The sequence below is a fragment of the Emys orbicularis genome, chromosome 7, assembly GCF_028017835.1.
Source record: "Emys orbicularis isolate rEmyOrb1 chromosome 7, rEmyOrb1.hap1, whole genome shotgun sequence".
NCBI lineage: Eukaryota > Metazoa > Chordata > Testudines > Emydidae > Emys > Emys orbicularis.
Window position 1 is genome coordinate 75,243,228 of NC_088689.1, and position 20,427 is coordinate 75,263,654.

The following is a 20,427-nucleotide window of genomic DNA, read 5'->3' on the forward strand; positions in this document are numbered from 1 at the left end:
GTGTCCCAGTGTTGGTCTTAGCAAGCCTGGCAGGCACTTAGCTGACCAGGAGGTGAAAGATGCAGGTTAGCATTCTCTTCGCACTCTCATTGCTACTCTCATCCTTTCCTTCCAGTTCCAAACTCCTCCTTTCGATAGGTAGGGTCAGAGACAGGGTTTAAAATGGAGTCTTAATATAGTGCTAGGTCATGAGCCGACAATGGATTTTCAACAAAATCTAGATTGGCAGTTCTCTGGGGGCAAGGACTGTCTCTGTGTTTGTTGGTACAGTGCCTAATACAAAGGGATGCTAATATCTCTCTGTGGTCCTCACATGCTACGGCAATAGAAATAATGACATTCTTTAGAACAACACCATTTTCTAACCTGAATGGAGAGCTTTCTGGCTTTTTAAAAAACTTTTTCATTCTTTATATTTCTTTCCATCTCTCCGCCCCCTGGCCCCCCCCCTTTTTTTTGCTCTATACCTCTTGTTCTTTTTCCTCCTTTGGCTATCCTTTCCTCTCTCCCTTTTCTGTCTGTATCCTCCTTCCCCAGGTTCCCATCTCACTTGCCCTCTCTTCCCTGCTTGCTCTATCTCTGAACCCAGGTCAGATTCACCTCTGTTTATTTATTTTGGCTGCATCTGTGACCCAGCACAACCTGGCCCACTTTAAGTTCATAAGGTGCTAAGAATTAGGAGTCTTTCCACATCTCTGTCTCTTTCCCATCTCTCTACCTTTCCTTCACAGTAAGGAAAAAAGCAAGCAGCTTTACCTTGATGTTGGGCCCCTCCATCCCTGCATGCTGCTAACCATGGTGTTGCCCCTCTCTCCCCAGATCCCACCTGCATTGGTTGGATTTCTTTTGTACATTGTTGGGCTCCCACGCTCAGATTTGCTAGCTTAATACATGGTTTGGGGTATGTTCTTCCCGCTGCTGTATCCATTTGTGGTGGTTTGTACCCCTTTTTCCTAAATCCTCTTTCTTCTTCCTGCAGGACCCCAGGACCAACACACAAGCCCAAATTCTCTCCTCCTGATCATTCATGCAATACAAAGTGGTATGACTGAGCCCTAAGTGTCCACCCTAAAATTTACTTGATATACAGGAGCTACAAAGTGGCATAATCGTCTCCTCTGCTAACTGCCTCCAAATGCCCTGATGCGGGGACAGGATCGAGTGTGCCTGTACTACACCAATTCACAACTGGCATTACGTCCCATCTAAATTAATACAAGAGACCAGAGCTAGCTGACATAAGTTAAAGCAGCCCCTGAGCTGCTCCAACTTACGTCAAGTTCTGGGTTCAGCATAATTGCACTATGGGAATCAAGTGCTTCTTGCTGGCCCACCTCTTCTGCACTGAGTGTATCTGATGGAATTTGGGCCACAGAAACCTCTTACTAGGTGTGCATCTGCTGGATCCATAGGTGCTGGGACTAGGGGTGCTGCTGCACCCCCTGGCTTGAAGTGGTTTCCATCATATACAGGGTCTACCAGAGGTGGATGAATGGGGCCATAACAGCAGCTTCCATTCAGCACTAAAGGGCCTGCTACTAGGCAATCTCAATGAGGGGCACTGACTGGTAAGATAATTTGTGGGTCTTTAAATGATTCTGTTTTGTCAGCAGGTTTCCAGCACAGTCAGTGTGGGCACAATAGGAGGTGTGGCATGCTGTGGTTTCCTACTCACCTTTCCATTGTGTTGTTTTTTTTGGTAAAGTTATTGTTGTATTGTCCTATTTCCGCTGCCTGTTTTCCATATTTGCCCTTGCTCTATTTCTATCATTTATGTGGCCTACGCTTTGAAGGCTCAGCCAGGCTGTATAAGCCCTATACAGACAGACGGACAGACAACTGTTCACTGCTGCTATCCGTTCCTGTTACTTTGCTGAATGATAGAAGAGGGCTTCTTTGCTGGTCCTTTCACATACAATAATAATACCTAGCATTTCTATAGTGCTTTCAATCTTCAAATCAGTTTAATACTAATGCTCGATACTGCTAGGGTGAGTTGGTCTCCCTGTGTCTGTAACATGCTCCTTTTCCTGGCTCTTTGGAGAGGCCAAAGAACATCTGCCCTCTTCAGCTAGGCCTGCCACTGCCCCAAAACACAATTTCCAAACTAGACTTGGTTTGTCATAAATCAAAGAATATTTTATTGGCAATCACTCAGAGAGAGAATCCTTAAACAGGAGAGGTGAAAATAAACTTGCCTATAAAGTTGCTATGGAAAGCATCTCCTGAATGGCACAAACTGCAGAGACAGAATGGAGTCTGGTTTACTTTCCTGGAGAGTGCAAGGCTGGTCCTTTGGTGGGTACCTTAGTGGGACCAAGCCCCACCTACCAGTGAGAGTGAGTGAGTGAACGTGCAGGGTAAGGCTCCATCAGTTTTAAGGCACTGCATGAGTTACTATTCTGCCATTTCACCAGCTGGTTATTTTCCTCAGTGATTTCTGCATGTAACCAAAAGACAAAGCACCCTCTGGCGAATGTTTTTCCCCTTTCCAGCGTGTGTCTATGAATACTGGGCTAGCTGCTCAGGATGTATTTTCCAGTTCACATCAGCACTCCCCGTTTCTCTTATCAGAGTGTAGTTCCTTCTCCTTGGTGCCTGCAGCTAGCAATGTCAAGGGGCAGTTCCCCTTTTTAGGTGCATATTCTCCACCTCACAGGGCATGCAGGGGTTATCCCCACTTCACAGGAGATCTGTCAGACTGCAGGTACCACCCTCTATGTGCATGCAGGAGTTAGGCAGCAGTAGTTTTCTCCCTCTTAACTCCCCCTTCCTCTCCCCACACCATTGGCTCATGGAGAGGGGAAGGGAGAGACTGCAGTTTTCCTCCTCCCCATCTGCGTATGGTGGGGTCAGGCTCCACTAGTTCCCCTTCTCTTGGTGCACGCAAGGGTTAATCTCCTGTAGCCTTATTTATCCGCGCAGGGCTCTCAGCCCGCCCTATTGCACGTTCCCCGCGCAGGGATCTCAGGCTGCAGCCCTCCCCTTTTCGATGCATGCAGGAAGTTTATCCGGCTGCACTTCTACCCGCCCCTGTGCCTAGGAGCAACAAGGGGTCAGACCCGGCCCCGGCCAGCCTGCGGGGAGCTCTCGGGCTGATTTCCTCCTCACTACCGCTCCCTCCCTTATGTCCTCCCGCCCCCCAGTAGCCGCCCCATCCACGCTCATAGGACTCTTGCTGAGCTGGGGGTGATCTGGCTGTGAGTCGGGGGCGCACGCGAGGGGGTCCCGCGCCCCGGTTACTCCGCTGCGTCTCCTCCTGCTCCGTGCTGTGGGGGGGGGGGGTCAGGCTGTAGCCTCTTCCCCCGCGCAGACAGGCAAGGGGGGGGCGCCTCTCCAGCTGCAGCCTACACGAGGCTCGGCGGCTCGCGTGCGCCCCCGGGGCCCAGCACCGCCCCGCTTGCCCCGAGCGCCAGGGCACGGCCCCACCCCGGGGCCGGGCGGAGGCGGGGGGTGTCTCCCAGTAAGATCTCGCGGTGCTGGCGGGGCTCAGCCTCCTTCTCCTCCCTGGCGAGCGGTGACTGTGCAGGGCGGCGCGGGGAGCCAAGCAGCCGCCGGAGGAGGCTGCCCCGAGGACAGCGCGATCCGCCCGCGCCGGCCGGCCGGCAGCAGCCCGCGCCTCGCCCAATCCCATGCCCGAGTGGCGCTGAGCCCAGCCCAGCATGGCCACCACCGCCCCGTGCACCCGCTTCACCGACGACTACCAGCTCTACGAGGAGCTCGGCAAGTACGGAGCCCGCCCGGCCCTACACCCCGGGGACCTCCGCCTGCGTCCCTTCCCGCCCGCCCGGGAGCCCCCGCCCGCCTGCCTCTTCCCTAGCCCTGCCCCGGAGCCACTGCGGCACCCCGGCTGTCCCGTTCCACCTTCCTGTGCCGGACTGGGTGCTCCTGAGCTCCCGGGTCCTCCCGCTGCCCTGGTCCTGGGACCGGCAGCTGGCGTCTGCTACACCCGGGGATCCTGCCCCCGCCGCCCCTACAGTGGGACCGGGAGGGTCTGCTGCACCCTAGGACCTCCCGCGTCCCCTTCGTCCCCGTTCTGCACGGGGAGTGGGGGCTGCTGCCCCCCGGAGTTACTCCCATCCCATCCCAACCCCAGGTGTAGCTGTAGGCCAGGGTCCCCCCCATCCCTGCACCATGTGAGGCTGTGCACCCCAGGACTTACTCCCCAGCTCTGCACTTGGACTGCTTGGGGCTGCTGCACTCTGTTCCCCCAAACCATCCTGGTGATAGCCATAACCCGGGACACTGACTCCAGTTGTCCCTGCTATAGCTCTGGCTTCCTCCTGAGATACTCCCTCAGCCCTGCAGAAGGACTAGGTTCTGCGGCTGTATAGGGGATCTCTCCTCCACAGTTTTGGGATCAGGCACTGCTGCACCCAACTCCCCTGCCCCCAAACACACACCTAAACCTGCAGTGGGATCTTGTGGGGACATGGAGGTGATGCAGCAGTATACAGGATGGGATCATTGGGTGTTGATGCATCCCTGAGTACTGCTGCATCTTTCCCCCTCCTTCCCTGCACCAATCTCTGGGCACTGCTGCATCTCTTTGCCCCATCCCCACACGGATTCCTAGGCTGCTGCTGCAGCCTGTGTCTCAACACCCAGCCCTGGCCCAATGAATGGTGCTTGCAGTGTTTCTCGTTGGTTTATGTGGAGAGGTTGGGGGTGGGAGCAGAATCTGAGGAAGGGTCAGGACTGGTCTGGAGTGTAGGGAGGGGCCCAGCTGCCTAGGGCCAGATCCTCTCTGATAGGTTAAGTTTTCTGTGGGGCTGCTGTAGTGTTCTGGTTTGTTTCTAGTTCCAGTGTACAGACTTCTCTGGGGACTGGTGGGACCTAGTTCCCCACTCAACGGCTTGGATACTTCCCTTTCAACTTCCCCTTATTCACCCTTCTGACCTTCCGGAGTTTTTCTTCCATCAAGCCCGTTCTCTTGTCTCTCTCTACCCACCATTTTTTCTGTTGGGACCACTTTCCAGGTTTTCCCTCTTCCCCACAACCTCTTAGGGCCTGGGCTGTCTTTCCTTACACCCTTTTTTCTTACGCCATCTCCCTTTTCTTCTAAGAATCCTTCCCCTTTCTGTTCTGCCACTCAGTGCACTTCTCCCTACAGCCCGTTGCAGCAATAATAATTCATATTTATAAAATGTTAACTTACAAACAACAATTAGCCTGCCAGCCCCCCTGGGAAGAGGTATTTATCCCTAGTTCACAGATAAAGAAATGAGTGTAGCAGAGTTAGTGTCTCGTCCAAAGTGCTGCGGTGATTCAGTGGCCCAGCTGGGACAAGAACCTAGGAAAACTAATTCCTAGTTGTCTTCTCCAGCCACTAGACCATTACGGAAGTGTTTCCAACCTTCTAGGCTACTCTTTCATTCTTCAGCCCCTGTATGTTATGTCTCTGCACTCTTGTCCCCTCCCCTCCATGGTGTACTGTTTGTGCTTTCCTGCGTAAGGCCCCTAGGAGGCCTCAGCCAAGCACTTGGGTATACACTTTTCCTCTGGCATTATTTGCTGACTTGACATGTCTAAGTTGGGAGTAGAAATCGTTCCTGTTGCATTATTATTTTCAATTTCACAGCCCCCCCCCTCTCTCTTTCTTCTAGGGGAGCCTTTTCTGTGGTGCGCCGATGTGTGAAGAAAAATTCATCCCAGGAATATGCTGCAAAAATCATCAACACCAAAAAGCTGTCAGCCCGAGGTTAGTATCCAGATATGTCCTTCATCCCATCGCCTTTCTCTATGAACAGGAGAAACATGATTGGAATTTTAGTTGCAGCAAGTTTATGGGCTTTGTAGGTGGTTGTCTTGTAGTATGAAGTAATAAGTAGTGATGCAAATGGTAGCCTGAAGGAGTGTTGCAAGGATCCCAACTTCTGGGAGCACTTCATGTCATCTTTTCTCTTTTTGAGGACCTACTATGTCCTCAATGTGCCAGCATTGCTAGAGGTCTTCTGTGCTTTTGGGTATAGTCTTGCTGGATAAAGGATCTTTCTAGTTTCAGGATGTCGTCATAGATGGTGTATTCCTCTTGTAGCTAATCCTATGTCTAATATGCTCATATTTGAACTGGTTGGAAGAGGTCTCTATAGCTTCTGAAAGAAGTAAATTAAATTTCTGTTGTTCTCTGCTGCCACCTAACTCCCAAAGTCTCTCTTCAAAACCTGTACGCGTCAGCTGAGCTCAGAATAGTGGGACAGGAAGGAACAGAGAATCTGTCATCCCGAATTTATTTGCTGAACTTTTCTTGTGATTTGCCCTAGTTTATTTCACAAGGCAGGCTCTATATGCATGAAGTGTGAGGTGGCTTCCACTGTGGAGGGACATGGGCAGGAGCTGAAATCAATGGGGAAAAAAAACTGAATTGGATTGCAGCAGGAGGAACTATAAAGAGAGATGTAACTGGCTGAGATCTGAGGGAATGAATGTGGAAGAGGAGGCTAAGAGAAGACTTATTGCACTTAGGCCATTCACTTTTGACAGAAGTGACAAATACTATGATCCTGATGAGCTAGATGATCAGCCAGAGGCTGAGAACCAGGTAGTATATTGACCAGCAACTGAAAGGGTGACACCCGAGAGGCAGAAGTTGGTGGCAGATGATTTTGATGAGCACTTTGGTAGCGATGAACATAGCTCAGGCTGTCTGACTCCTAAAAAAGAGAAAAGGACGGTATACTATCTTTCTAGTGCCAGGGCGTGAAACGTGATGACAAGAGCAAAGCATAGCCTACAGCGTAGCAGTGAATGTTCACCTAGTGTAGTTCATGTGAAAGCTAATGACAGGCGCAAAGGGAGAATCAGTGGATCAAGAATGACTTTAGAACCCTGGGAAGAGTGCTGCAGACCGAGGTCAACATAGGTGATGTTTTGTCTTTCTAGTAACTAGTGTGAGTAAAGTCAAGAGTGATACTGGAGACCAGCCGATGGATCTGTGGATGGTTTAGAAGGGAAGGCTGTCGATGTACAGGACGGGTGCCAATGCTCTGTGAAATCTCCACTGAAGCACAAGGGGTCCCAGTTCTGTGGGTTCAAAACTGGCAGGGCTAGTTACACAGGCTTTAAACTGACTAGGAAATGGGTAATTGGGAGCATTTGCTTATTGAAAGGAGAATATGATGTAGTGGACACAACTGAAACCTGATAATGCAGAGAACCATCCCGTCAGCATTATCGGGTACAATCCTCTTTGTATGAGGGATGGGGTAATACTCTAAATTAACAAAACCAGCAAGAATCAATTTCCCCATTAACGGAGTGGTAGCGAAATAATCTGGTAAGGTTTCAAGAAATGGCTATGTAGGGCTAGAGGAAAATGAGAACAAAAAATTCCTAAACCAGTTACCGTGGAGTCCAAAATCTCTAGATAATGTGGTCATGTAGGATTTCAAGTACTCAGACAGCTGTTGAGTTACAAATACAAAAAGTGTGGAACATCATCACTTCTCAGATTAATTAAAGGACAAATATTTGAGCCAGGAAGTAGGGAATCCAGCTAGAGGAGAAATCCTTCTTGATCTACTTCATACCAGTAGGGAGTTCTTGATTGAAAGCATAAGTGGAGTAGGACACTTCTGTGCTAGTGATTGTGAGCTCTGTTAATTCAAGGTATTGATGAATAGGTTCATAGAACACAGCTGTCCAAAGGTATCTGATTTGGAGAGAGCAAATGTGGGGGGAATTATGAAACTGACTGAAAGAGAGAAATATTGGGAGGAAGAAGTAGTGGCTGATCAGGCTTCTTGAGGTCCCATTGAAATATCTGATGGCCACAAGGAACTTGTGTTGGAAATTAAGTGGGGAAAGACAAGGCAACAAAGAATTAATGATAGTCAAAACGGTTGGTGGGAATAGGGGCTCAGATACGGTGGGGCTGGGGGCCATGTAAGAACCTAGATGGATAAACACTGTAAAGGCTCTTCAAAGTAGAAATATTAGAGAGATGTTAGGGCTGTTAGCCAATGATAAGGGAGATGAAATCAACAACTGTAAAACGGCAGAGCTGATGAGCAGTTTTTTTTAAAAAGTGGTCTGTTATGGCAGCAGGACCGTGAGATGAATTCTCCAATAGCCTGGGTTTACCTTGCCTGCTGCTCCTCATTCCCATGTTAGCTCTTGCCTCACTGGGAGCACACGCCCATCTGGCTTCTGCACATATTGTGGTATCCCCCCATTGCCCCACTCCCAACACCCTCCTCAGACTTCTGTAAGGTGTTTGACTTGGTCCCCACAACACTTTAATTAAAAATACTCTAATGATATGAAATTAACATGGTACACGTTAAATAGATTAAAAACTGGATAACTGATAGGTTTCTAAATGTAATTGTAAATGGGGAATCCTCATTGAGTGGGTGTGTTTTTCAAGTGGGGTCTTGCAGGGATCTGTTCTTGGCCATATGCTATTTAACATTTTTTATCAGTCATGCGGAAGAAAACCTAACATCACTGATGAAGTTTGCAGACAACACAAAGATTAGAAGAGTGGTAAATAATGAAGAGGATGGGTCACCGATACAGAGCGATCTGGATTGCTTGGACAGCCGGGTGCAAGCAAACAATGTTCGTTTTAATATGGTTAAAAGCAAATGTATAAATCTAGGACCAAAGAATGCAGACCATGCTTATAGAATGGGGCACTCTACCCAGGGAAGCAGTGACTCTGAAAAAGATTTGGGGGTCATGGTGGATAATCCCAGTGTGATGCTGTGCCCAAAAAAGGGGGTTCTCAAAGTGGGTTGCAAGGTGTCAGCCCTGCCAGGAGTGGGGCCAACAGCCTGAGTCCCTGTTAAATTAAATTACCCCCCCCCCCCCTTTGTTTTTAATTGATAAGGGGGGGTTGCATACAGAAGCTTGCTATATGAAAAGGGTCACCAATACAAAAAGTTTGAGAACCACTGAGTGCTAATGTGATCCTGCGATGCAGAAATGGGAAGCTTGAGCAGGAGCAGAGAGGTTATTGTATCTCTGTATTTGGCACTGGGGAGATCGCTGCTGGAATACAGTGTCAAGTTCTGGTGCCCACAATTCCAGGGCATTGATAAATTGGAGAGTATTCAGAAAAGAGCCGCAAGCATGATTAAAGGATTGGAACTTGCCTTATAGTGATAGTGACAGACCCAAGGAGCTCAAGCTATTTAGTTTAACAAAGAGAAAGTTAAAAGGTGATTTGATAACAATCTATAAGTACCTACATGGGGAACAAATATTTGACAGTGGGCTTTTCCATCTAGCAGCGATAGCTCAGTGGTTTGAACATTGGCCTGCTAAACCCACGGTTGTGAGTTCAATCCTTGAGGGGGCCACTTAGGGATCTGGGGCAAAAATCTGTCTGGGGATTGGTCCTGCTTTGAGCAGGGGGTTGGACTAGATGACCTCCTGAGGTCCCTTTCAACCCTGATATTCTATGATAACATGATCCAGTGGCTGGAAATTGAAGCTACACAAATTCAGTCTGGAAATAATGTACACATTTTTTACAATGAGGGTAATTAACCATTGGCACAATTTACCAAGGGGCGTGGTGGATTCTCCATCACTGACAATTTTTAAATCCAGCTTGGATGTTTTTCTAAAAGATCTGCTCTGGGAATGGTCCCTTCTGGTCTTGGAATCTAGGCATTTGCTTAGCTCCTGCCTTCCACACAGGTCAGCCCAAACCTCCTGACCTGCCTCTTGCACTGGAGGAGGGTCCCCCTGGGCTTGGCTTCTGCATTTCAGAGCTCTCACATGCAGGGGAACGACACACCCTGACCCTGAGTAGCATTGCTAAATTGAACATTTAAAACCTGCTTCTAGAGGATTTGAACCTGTTTTCCCAGGGTAGTTACTACTGCTTCAACCAGATGTACCACACCACTGGCTAGGAATATAACTCATGCTCCCTTCACAGGGGTTGACCTGCTAGCATGCTTCCCCTGAGTACAATCATAGAAGATTAGGGTTGGAAGAGACCTCAGGAGGTCATCTAGTCCAACCCCCTGCTCAAAGCAGGACCAACACCAACTAAATCATCCCAGCCAGGGCTTTGTCAAGTCGGGCCTTAAAAACCTCTAAGGATGGAGATTCCACCACCTCCCTAGGTAACCCATTCCAGTGATTCACCACCCTCCTAGTGAAATAGTGTTTCCTAATATCCAACCTAGACCTTCCCCACTGAAACTTGAGACCATTGCTCCTTGTTCTGTCATCGGCCACCACTGAGAACAGCCAAGCTCCATCCCAGGGCTTACTAAGGGCAAGGAGCTCTGACCTGCTTCCACTCTGGCTTTGTGGGAAGAGGTACTTCCAAAGTAGTCTTCCTTAAGAAAAGAAAAGCAGTGGGGTGTGACTGACTCAGAAGTGATGAATATCGTGATGTGTAGCTGAAAAGCAGGAAAGGGAATGCTTACGGAAAATTAGTATTCACTGATTTCTCTCATATTAAATGTAAAGCCTCTGTTAATGAGCTTAACGAACTGCAAACTGTTGTTTCTTTCTCTTGAAAGTCACGAACTGAAGGGGAACCGGAGGGTTAGAAATAACCCTACGTGGCACTCATACAGTGTTTCCCACCCTAAAGGCGTAGAAAGCAAATACTGTCCTGATTTTTTTTAAAAAAGGGAAGTCCTGGCAATCGCGGTCAAATAAACTCATCCCTTTATAAATTAATGAGACAAATATAAAGGGACAGGTCTGTAAGGACCTCAACACAACTCTAAACCAACTTCCTGGCATTATAAAGAATAAACATTGTCAGACAAATCTGATCTAAATGCAGTCAGTGGACACATTAGACGTCATAGTTGGACTTCATTAAGCTACTTGGTATTTGTGTTACAATGGAGTCTAGGAGGCAGGGCCCACTGTGCTAAGCACCGTTTAGACGCATAGCAGAATGACAGTCCCTCCCTCGCATGGCTTGCAGTCAAAGTCAGGGGTTCTCAAACGGAGTCATGACTCCTCAGGGGGTTGTGAGGTTATTATGTGGGGCAGTGTTTCCCAAACTTGGGACAACACTTGTGTAGGGAAAGCCCCTGGCGGGCTGGGCCCGTTTGTGTACATGCCGCATCCGCAGGTCCGGCCGATCGCGGCTCCCACTGGCCACAGTTCGCTGCTCCAGGCCAATGGGAGCTGCTGGAAGCGGCGCGGGCCGAGGGACGTACTGGCCGCCGCTTCCAGCAGCTCCCATTGGCCTGGAGCAGCAAACCGCGGCCAGTGGGAGCCGCGATTGGCCGAACCTGCGGACGTGGCAGGTAAACAAACCGGCCCGGCCCACCAGGGGCTTTCCCTACACAAGCGGCGTCCCAAGTTTGGGAAACACTGATGTGGGGGATTGCGAGCTGTCACCTCCATCTCCAAAACCTGCTTTGCCTCCAGCATTTATAATAGTGTTAAATATAAAAAAATGTGTTTTTACTTTATAAGGGGGGGGGTCACACTCATAGGCTTGCTGTGTGAAAGGGATCACCAGTACAAAAGTTTGAGAACCACTGGTTCTAAGTACTAGACAGTAGCCAATGCTGGGAGGGGAAGTCGTGCCTGACTAACCTAATTGCCTTCTATGAGGAGATAACTGGCTCTGTGGATGAGGGGAAAGCAGTGGATGTGTTATTCCTTGACTTTAGCAAAGCTTTTGATACGGTCTCCCACAGTATTCTTGCTGCCAAGTTAAAGAAGTATGGGCTGGATGAATGGACTGTAAGGTGGATAGAAAGCTGGCTAGATCATCAGGCTCAACGGGTAGTGATCAATGGCTCCATGTCTAGTTGGCAGCCAGTTTCAAGCGGAGTGCCCCAAGGGTCGGTCCTGGGGCCGGTTTTGTTTAATATCTTTATTAATGATCTGGAGGATGGTGTGGACTGCACTCTCAGCAAGTTTGCCGATGACACTAAACTAGGAGGCGTGGTAGATACACTAGAGGGTAGGGATCGGATACAGAGGGACCTAGACAAATTAGAGGATTGGGCCAAAAGAAACCTGATGAGGTTCAACAAGGACAAGTGCAGAGTCCTGCACTTAGGACGGAAGAATCCCATGCACAGCTACAGACTAGGGACCGAATGGCTAGGTAGCAGTTCTGCAGAAAAGGACCTAGGGGTCACAGTGGACGAGAAGCTGGATATGAGTCAACAGTGTACTCTTGTTGCCAAGAAGGCTAACAGCATTTTGGGCTGTATAAGTAGGGGCATTGCCAGCAGATCGAGGGACGTGATCGTTCCCCTTTATTCGACATTGGTGAGGCCTCATCTGGAGTACTGTGTCCAGTTTTGGGCCCCACACCACAAGAAGGATGTGGAAAAATTGGAAAGAGTCCAGCGGAGGGCAACAAAAATGATTAGGGGTATGGAGCGCATGACTTATGAGGAGAGGCTGAGGGAACTGGGATTGTTTAGTCTCCAGAAGAGAAGAATGAGGGGGGATTTGATAGCAGCCTTCAACTACCTGAAGGGGGGTTCCAAAGAGGATGGAACTCGGCTGTTCTCAATGGTGGCAGATGACAGAACAAGGAGCAATGGTCTCAAGTTGCAGTGGGGGAGGTCTAGGTTGGATATTAGGAAACACTATTTCACTAGGAGGGTGGTGAAGCACTGGAATGCGTTACCTAGGGAGGTGGTGGAGTCTCCTTCCTTGGAGGTTTTTAAGGCCCGGCTTGACAAAGCCCTGGCTGGGATGATTTAGTTGGGAATTGGTTCTGCTTTGAGCAGGGGGTTGGACTAGATGACCTCTTGAGGTCCCTTCCAACCCTGATATTCTATGATACAGTGCTTCAGCCACCTGAAATTCAGGTTGGCTTGGATACAGTCTGTCACGTGTCCTGAGAACTGGCTGGAAGGACTAAAGGGTAATGATAAACAGCCATGTCTTGACTCATGGGGAGGTGTCTTGTTGAGGCTGCCGGGATAGTTGTTAGGCCTTATTTTGACTTTAGATGTGTAGAATGGCTTGGAAGATACCCGTGAAGTAGGAGTGAGTGAATTGCTTAAGGTGAGCCTATGGGTCTGACTAGCAGTAATTGCTTCAGAGGAAAGAACCAAGGAAAATTTAGTCTGACTGTTGGAGGGAGGTGGAGACTAGAGATTATTCTGTAGGGAATCAGTCTCCTGAGGGGAACGATGGAAGCCCCATCAATAGCGTCTTTTCAGAGTATGCTGCACAAATTCCTCCAGAATAAATGGTACGAAACAGTCCTGCTTTGGAAAGGGGTGGGCAGGACTCTGCTGTGGTTCTTTCATCCCCCCGGTCCCATCTGTACTCTTGATTGGCAGGGAGGTATCTGGGGCAGTTCCCGCACAGTAATGGGAGGCAGGAGAGGATTTTCTGCGGTTGGCCTTTGCCCCTGTTGTATTTGCTGCTGAATCTTTGGAAGGTGACATCCCCAAGGACATAACGAAAAGGGCAGCCTGCTGCCGTCTGCATGAAGAAAGACATTTCTTTTAGGCTTGATCTTTGTTTCTGAATCAGCACCTGTAATAGGGTAAATGTCCTTTTTGAGATGTGAGGTGGCACCTAATAGGGTGCTGGAGCTGAAGCTTAGCTTGTGGCTTATTGCCAGGATGTGGCCCGTGTGGGGTTCAAAGCAGCAGAAGTTCTGCAACTCCTGATAAGGCTCCCCGGAGAGTCCTGGCAGTCACGCCTGCTCTCTCTCTCCTGCCCTCCTGCCATTGTTAACAGGAGATGATGCTCACCATGTCTCGGGGAGGAGATTCTCTGCTGCACCCAGGCTTGTAGTCTGCCTCATTTGTTGCTCCTGGGTGTGCCAAGGAGGCAGTCTGACAGTTGTCCCTTTTGGGGGTCTGGTGGTAGGAGGGCTGGGAGATTGCTCTCCCAGCCCGCCCTGGGCTCCGAGAACCTCATCACCCATGGATTGAGCCCTGCCCCCTGTAGCTCAGTCGCAGAAGGGGCTCAGTTCCATGAGGGCTGTGGGTGGGGTTTCACAGTAGCAGTTTCCTGGCCTCCAAAGGCTCAGGTACCAAGTGAGTGTGTGTGCGCTGACCTGCAGTCGAGCGTGGACTACTTTAAACCTCAGTCTGGCAATCGTGAGAGAAGCCCAGGCTCCTCTGTAGCTACAGCACGTCTAGCTGAATTGGGTGCAGGCAGCAGTGGTGCACTGCAGCCCAGTGAGTAGGCTCCTCATTAAGGCGAGGAGAGCCCACAACACCACTCACAGGAGCTTGAAGCACAGATTCTGGGGTGTGTACAAGTGCCTGTGTGTGTTTCCTTGCAGAGACACTGCATTAGACCCTGCCTGTCAGGCTGCACTTGGGACATCAGGGTGTGTTAGATGGAATCTGGTGGTCTGGGCAGGGAGTAAAACAGCTCTTCTGTCAGGGTGGGCCTTGCTGCTAACTTCTCCCATCCCAGCCCCTTCCTCCTCCTCTGTTAGCTGTCTGAACTGCAGGCATAGGGAGTGTGTGAGAAATCGATTGCAGTGAGAACTTGGGATTTTGTGTGTGTGTGACAGACATGGGAAGTGACACTGTAGAGGTTTCTGGGCCGCTTACTTATTGTCTGGTGTGGATAATGTTCAAATGTAAGGAGTGGGATGGTGGGGTGGGGTTAAAAGAGAAGGGGGGGGTCTGAAAAATATTTCAAGGGCCCATCTTCTCCATTAAATGTATCAATTGTCACTGGCTGGACTCCTCCGTTCTGAATTTTAATACACATGCGTGGAGGAGGAAAATAAGAAGCCGGGAGGGACGGGGGGTATTAATCCGCTGATGTCATAAACTGCAGCCTTGCACCTCGTGCTAGCTGCCTTTCTCTGTACCTCTCCCTCCCGGTCTGCGCTCACCTCTTCATCTTGCAGAGTCACTTATAAGAACGCTGTTTTGAATCATGATTATCACTGCAGAAAACTTACCTGGAGAAGTGTGTGTGTGTGTGTGTGTGTGTGTAGACACTGACCTTGGAGAAGAGATGGGGGAAGGGACTGATGGCCGCATTTCACTTTCACCAACAGCATTAATTGCTCTGAGTGTGGCAGGAGGGCCAGCAGTGGGGGGTGCTGCTTGTGCTGTGGTTTGCGATGTCCGGAAGCTAGCTGCCTGTTGCCTGCCGTGGGTTTCAGTGCAATGGCCAGGGTTACCCCAGGTTGCCTCTCGGTTTACGCTGTATATTTTATAAAGGAGCTGGAGCAGGGCAGGCAGGATTTCAGCTCACTGTCTGTCTGTCCTCTCTGATCCCACGGGGTGTTAAATTACCAGCATTAACAATGGGGAGGGGGAAGGGAAGAGTGGCAGGCACACAGATTGAGCAGGAGTTCCTGGTGTGGAATTGTGGCCCCAGCAGAGGTTTGGGAAGGGGGACTGGGTTTTTTTCCTTTCCTTTTTTAAGACTGGGTTTGTGCATGGCCCAGATGTGATGAGACTAATTCCTGCCGGTGTCCCAGAGGTCCTGGGCTCTGCAGCACTAACCCTGTTGGCGAGCCCGGTCTGACACATGTCCTGGTGTTCCTCAGGCTGAGCAGGTATGGGTGGGGCTTTTGGAGCACACTGTGGATTCTTGGGACAGGGAGCATTAGCTGTGCTGCTTGTGTGAAAGATGCTGTGCAAAATCAAGTTGCACGTAGCGCTTGTGTTGAATTTGGGGGAGTGTGGAAATTTCCCTGCTGCAGATGGATTTAATCTCCCTCTCTGGATATAGCTAAAACCATCCCTGCCAGAGAGAACGCTTATCCCTGGATCATAAAGACACTTCTGAAGAGGGAATTTTTTTCCTCTTCTACCAAATGGCAGGTTATTATCGCAGACGTTCTCAAGGAAGGATTGTGCCAGCCTCCTCCCCTCCCCCCACAGGATTTTATTTCCCCAACCCCTGCAAATTGCGAGATTAAAGCACTGGCTGTGGGTATTATTGCATATGCAATAACTTGTCAAAGACGCCCTATAAAAAGGGGAACATACAAATATAAAACCTAGGTTAATTTTGTCCATTTCCCCCCTCCAGCCCCTTCACCTGCCCACCGTCTGCTTCGGCATCTTCCCCCTTTCTCAGCATCTCATGGTTGTCGCACATTGTGGGTTTTTCCTTGTGTAAACGTTGTCAGTGTGCACACCTCACCTCTTGAAATCTGAGGGAGAGTTAACTTACCAAACATCTTAATGACTATTTGTAAGCTGTACAAGGAAGGGAGGACACAGGAGTGAGCTAAAACAGCTGGTTTTCAGAGCAGCCTGTGGCTGGGGAACTGCTGGCCAGAGAGGTACTTGGGCGCAGGGACGGTACTAGCATGGGAAGGTAATGTGGGATGTTGTAGGAAGCAATTCGCTGCTCCTTGCCTCATTCTGCCTACTTGCAAAGCAGCTGGCTGTGGAAGGTAGGAGGGAAGAGAAGCAGCCAGAATGAACAGGTTTGTGATGGGCGAACACACTTGCTCACTGGAGTTTCTGCCTATGGAAGAAGAGAGGAAGTGTAACTCTGCAAGTCATACAACTCTTGTTCCTGCCAGCCATTACCACAACACTTTTAATGCTTCAGGCCAGGGGGTTCTGTGAGACAGGTTGACCTCAGATTCTCTTCCATCCCTTCTTAAATTAAATATATGTTGAAATACCGCCGCATACTGCAGTAATGGCTCCCCAAACTCTCTAGTATCATTGCTTATATGCTCGTTGAATATTGCAGTAGAGTATTTCCTAGGAAAAGAAGTTGGTAGAGTGGAAAATCTTCAGCGATAAGCATCTTGACTATTAAAAGACTAGTAGGGCATGAGCTTTGAGTCGCTCCTGAGGGAATTGCTGGTCCCTAATCCTGAGGTTTTGTGCTCTGGTGACTTTTTGCACCTGCTACCTCAGGATTCAGTCCTAGCTCCTACTTGGACACCAAGGTCCTTGTTTGGTGAGTGTTCAGTGTGTCCATCAGTGGCAGATAATTTAATAGTAAAGTAATTGATCTTAACAATTTATTCTAACATATGCCTTTTTAAAATTGATGCCCCCCCCATCTGATTATGTTGCAGAGCTGCTGTTGTGTGTAATTCTGAAGTAGGGGGAAGCTGGTGGTTGGTTAACATGGCTGGCTCCAGAGAACTGCAAGCATAATTTAGAGCTGTCTGGAGAGCTGATTAATGTTGGATATAGTCTGCCAGATCTAGCCTGTTTTGTTACCAGGGGGCAGGAAGTTAAGAGATGCCTGTGGCTCGCTGTGTATGCTTGAAACTGTGTTCTAGCTCATACTGGCAGGGTAGAGTCAGGAGGAGAATTCTCTCTCTCTGAGACGGGAGTTGAGTAAATACGCTGACCTTTTGAGGAACGTGTGTGTTCACGTGCCCAGGTGCGATACTGGAGCCTCAGCATTTGTGTTTTAAGCTCTTGAGAGCTGGAGCTACCAATGTCCTAAGTAATGAGCCTGTTGTTTTGATGTCTCAGTACCAGGTTCCTGCTCTGGGGGTAAGTCCTGTTCCAGGCAAGCACTGTGCTTTAAGGCCTTGTCTGCACTGGGGCAGGAATCATACTATCAAGGACCATGCACCAATCCGGTTGTTGTGGTCCATTTCCCTGATCAGCAGGGCTACTGGTCTCTTTCTGAGAATCCTGTTAAACAAACTGTGCTGTAGGCTAGCCCCTCTTCACCACCCCACGTGCTTTCAAGCAGAGTTGCAACACAGCTCTTCAAATACACAACGCTTTCTGCACTGATAAGCCCTGGGAGCAACACCCACAGTTAAAATGTTGTTATTGCTAGCATGGTTCAATGCTTGGGGCCTAAGGCCTTGTCTGCATTGCAGTTTTGTCGACAAAAGTCAGCTTTTGTCGACAAAACAGTGGAGGTGCACACACTGAAATGGTCCTCCCGCCAGTGCAACTCCCCTGCTATGCCAACAATAAAACCGCATCAATGAGGTGATGCAGTGTCTGTGCAGTAATTAATGTGGTGGCTGTAAGTTGGCCTATGTTAGGTTGACTTATCTTTGTAGTGTACAAATGGGAGTTCAGGTCCGTTGGGTGGGGGGTTGGAATGAGGACCTAGTTGCCTGAACAAAAGTTCATAATGGTGGCTGGACAGACTGGCTCAGTGGTGAGCATTGGTTGAGTGTGGGCATAGGGATTCAGACAATAAGTGCCAGAAGAGGTTTAGGGATGGCATTGAACCTGTAGTTGTGGAGCTGTTGGATTAGCTTTTGGGGGTATTGCCATGATGGAGGTGGGGACAGGGATTGACAGATTTGCCAGATGCCTGCCAACCATAGGATTCAAGCTACTCAGTGAAGGGAAGGGGATCTGCCAGCAAAGCCAAGAAAGAGCATTGCTTTGAGAAGCCCAGCTGCCCCGCGCTTCAGCCAGGTGCTGTCTCTGGACTCCACGTGTGAGCTCCATTTGCCAGATCTGGCCCTGGAGAGTAGGGGTCTGACAGACTTCAAGTTCTCTTTGCTCTGTAGCTGCAGAAGAGTCTCCTTTCCCAGAGCCTTTTGGGTGGGGCAAGTTTGCAGTGAGAAGGGGGGGAGAGAGGTCTCTGCTACTCTTCTCCTCTCAGCCTCTTTGCTTTGGGGTGTGTGTGTGTGTTTGGGGGGGGGGGTCCTTTCTCCTCCCCACCAGAATAGCTCCAGTTGCCTACCTTGTACTCATGCTAGGAAATTGGTGTGATTCTTGAGTTTTGCTGGTGCCCACAGTGTTCAGAATAGCAGGCACAAAGCTAACCAGCTTGGCAAAGCTCTGAGCAGCAGCTGAGGCATTAGCTTGAGCTATCTGCCTGCAGACTGGGGAAGGTGACGCTGCATCAGCTTAAGCCTGGTTTGTCCCCAAAAGGCTTTCTTCACAATACAAGCTAGAAACTTACTTCACTTTTTAAATGCGAGCATGAACAGTTTCTATAGAAACTGTGGCACAGGTCTCCCCACTCATGAGGGGGGTTTTCAGCCTCTTTAGGGTGCCCTGACTTGAGGACAAGAATCATAAAGTTCAAAGACCTTCTGGTGAGAGCTAGGGACATGGGGGAAGGGGTCAGGGGAACATGCTCCCCCCCCCCCTTCACCTCCATTTCTCTTTCTGCAAGATGCAGGGAAGCTGATGCTTGCAGTCCTTAGCAACGTACTGTCTGTGGAGGCTGCCCTGGACCAGCAGAGCAGGAGGTGGTGTTTGCCCCTCTTACTCCAACCCTCTTCTAGCTGTGGTTGGCAGTATGGGGGTTCTTGACAGGTGATGCTGGTGGAGGGGGAGGAGTTATTACTTAGAGATGGTGGCTGTTATGGAGGGCAGGGTTCTCCCAATCCCAGAGACTCTCTGAGAAAAAGGGGAGCAGCTGTTCCCTGGGTAGAGTCAGAGGTGCTGGATGGAGTGGAGAGTGAAGAGAGATGTTCTTAAAGATAATCTGAGAAAGCACTTGTTCCGCCTCCCCTCCCAGGTGGGACTGAGCACACTCTAGCCCAAGGAGAGGAGTTTCCCCCGACTGGTCTCATGCAGAGGAGCCTGGATTATTTCCTGTCACTGCAGTTCTGTTTTTAATGCGCCTTACATTCCAGAGGGGTTTGCAATGGGCGGCTGAGCTTCTAATTGAGGGATCTCCTTATCTGTGTGGCAGAATGTGGTATGGGTGTAAAGTTCTCCCCCGTCACAGAGATGATGTGTGTGTTCAACCTTCTGGCTCGCTTGCTGCCTGGGACTTGATGTCATGCACCTGATCTGCAGTCACACTTCATACTTCAGAAGGGATGGTTGTTCCGAGCCAGCTTTTCTGGGATATGCCTGTTAGATGCATGGCGCAAATAGCATGGATCCCCTGGAAGCTCTCCTGGGGAAAGCAGTTTGTTAAACCTTCTCTTGTATAGGTCTCCAGTGCTTGCCAAACATGTTTTAGCATTTCTGCTACAGCACTGAAAATTCTAGCACAATTTTCAGTGCTGGAGAGCACTGGCCTTCCTTGCCCCCAACATATGTTTGAACTAGGTTTTCAGCTACTGTGGGCAGTGTCAGCTGAGTCGCATGCTAGTTCTAACACATGGCTCACCCTGTGTGTAGGGTCCGCTGTGCGTTGTTAGTCTGGGATAACTCAGCCGACCCTCTTCTCCATCCGCCCAGAACAACAGTATTCATCATGTCGGGTGGAGGAGCGTGGCAGCCATGTTTGACACCCATTGTCAAATACTGCTGAAAGGTATAGGTGACTCTGGTCACTGGTCACATCTTGAGCTGCTGCAGAGCAGGTGACCCAGCTTTCTGGACACATGTTGCCTCCTTAGCACTTTGTATCTGTCTGGTACGCTTAACTTGGGCTGGTGCCTTTACCATGCAATAGGCTGCTTATCTACAGCACCAGATAAACGTGGAGAGGTTTCTAGGCTTGCAGATGACTTGTTTCATAACTTCCTTTGTCGCCTTTGAGCATGTGGCTGAATACCTCTGCTTTGGAAGTTCACTTGTCTGTACAGAAATACTCTCGCCCTGTGTTGGCACTAAATTCAAGTGTCATCCACACCTTTAACTTCTCTGGAGAGAGGGAGGGCCGTGGCTT

The 20,427-nt window shown here is 49.5% G+C and overlaps 1 protein-coding gene across 1 annotated transcript in view; it reads left to right on the forward strand.

Moving 5' to 3' along the window:
* The first annotated feature begins 3,605 nt into the window (after positions 1–3,605).
* The window catches only part of CAMK2G (calcium/calmodulin dependent protein kinase II gamma), a 165,515-nt gene continuing 148,693 nt past the window's right edge, over positions 3,606–20,427 (forward strand). Inside the window, exons 1-2 of the mRNA XM_065407709.1 lie at positions 3,606–3,727; positions 5,607–5,701. Of these exons, the coding sequence (XP_065263781.1) occupies positions 3,663–3,727; positions 5,607–5,701 (160 nt within the window). The 5' untranslated portion in view covers positions 3,606–3,662. The remainder of the gene's footprint in view (positions 3,728–5,606; positions 5,702–20,427) is intronic.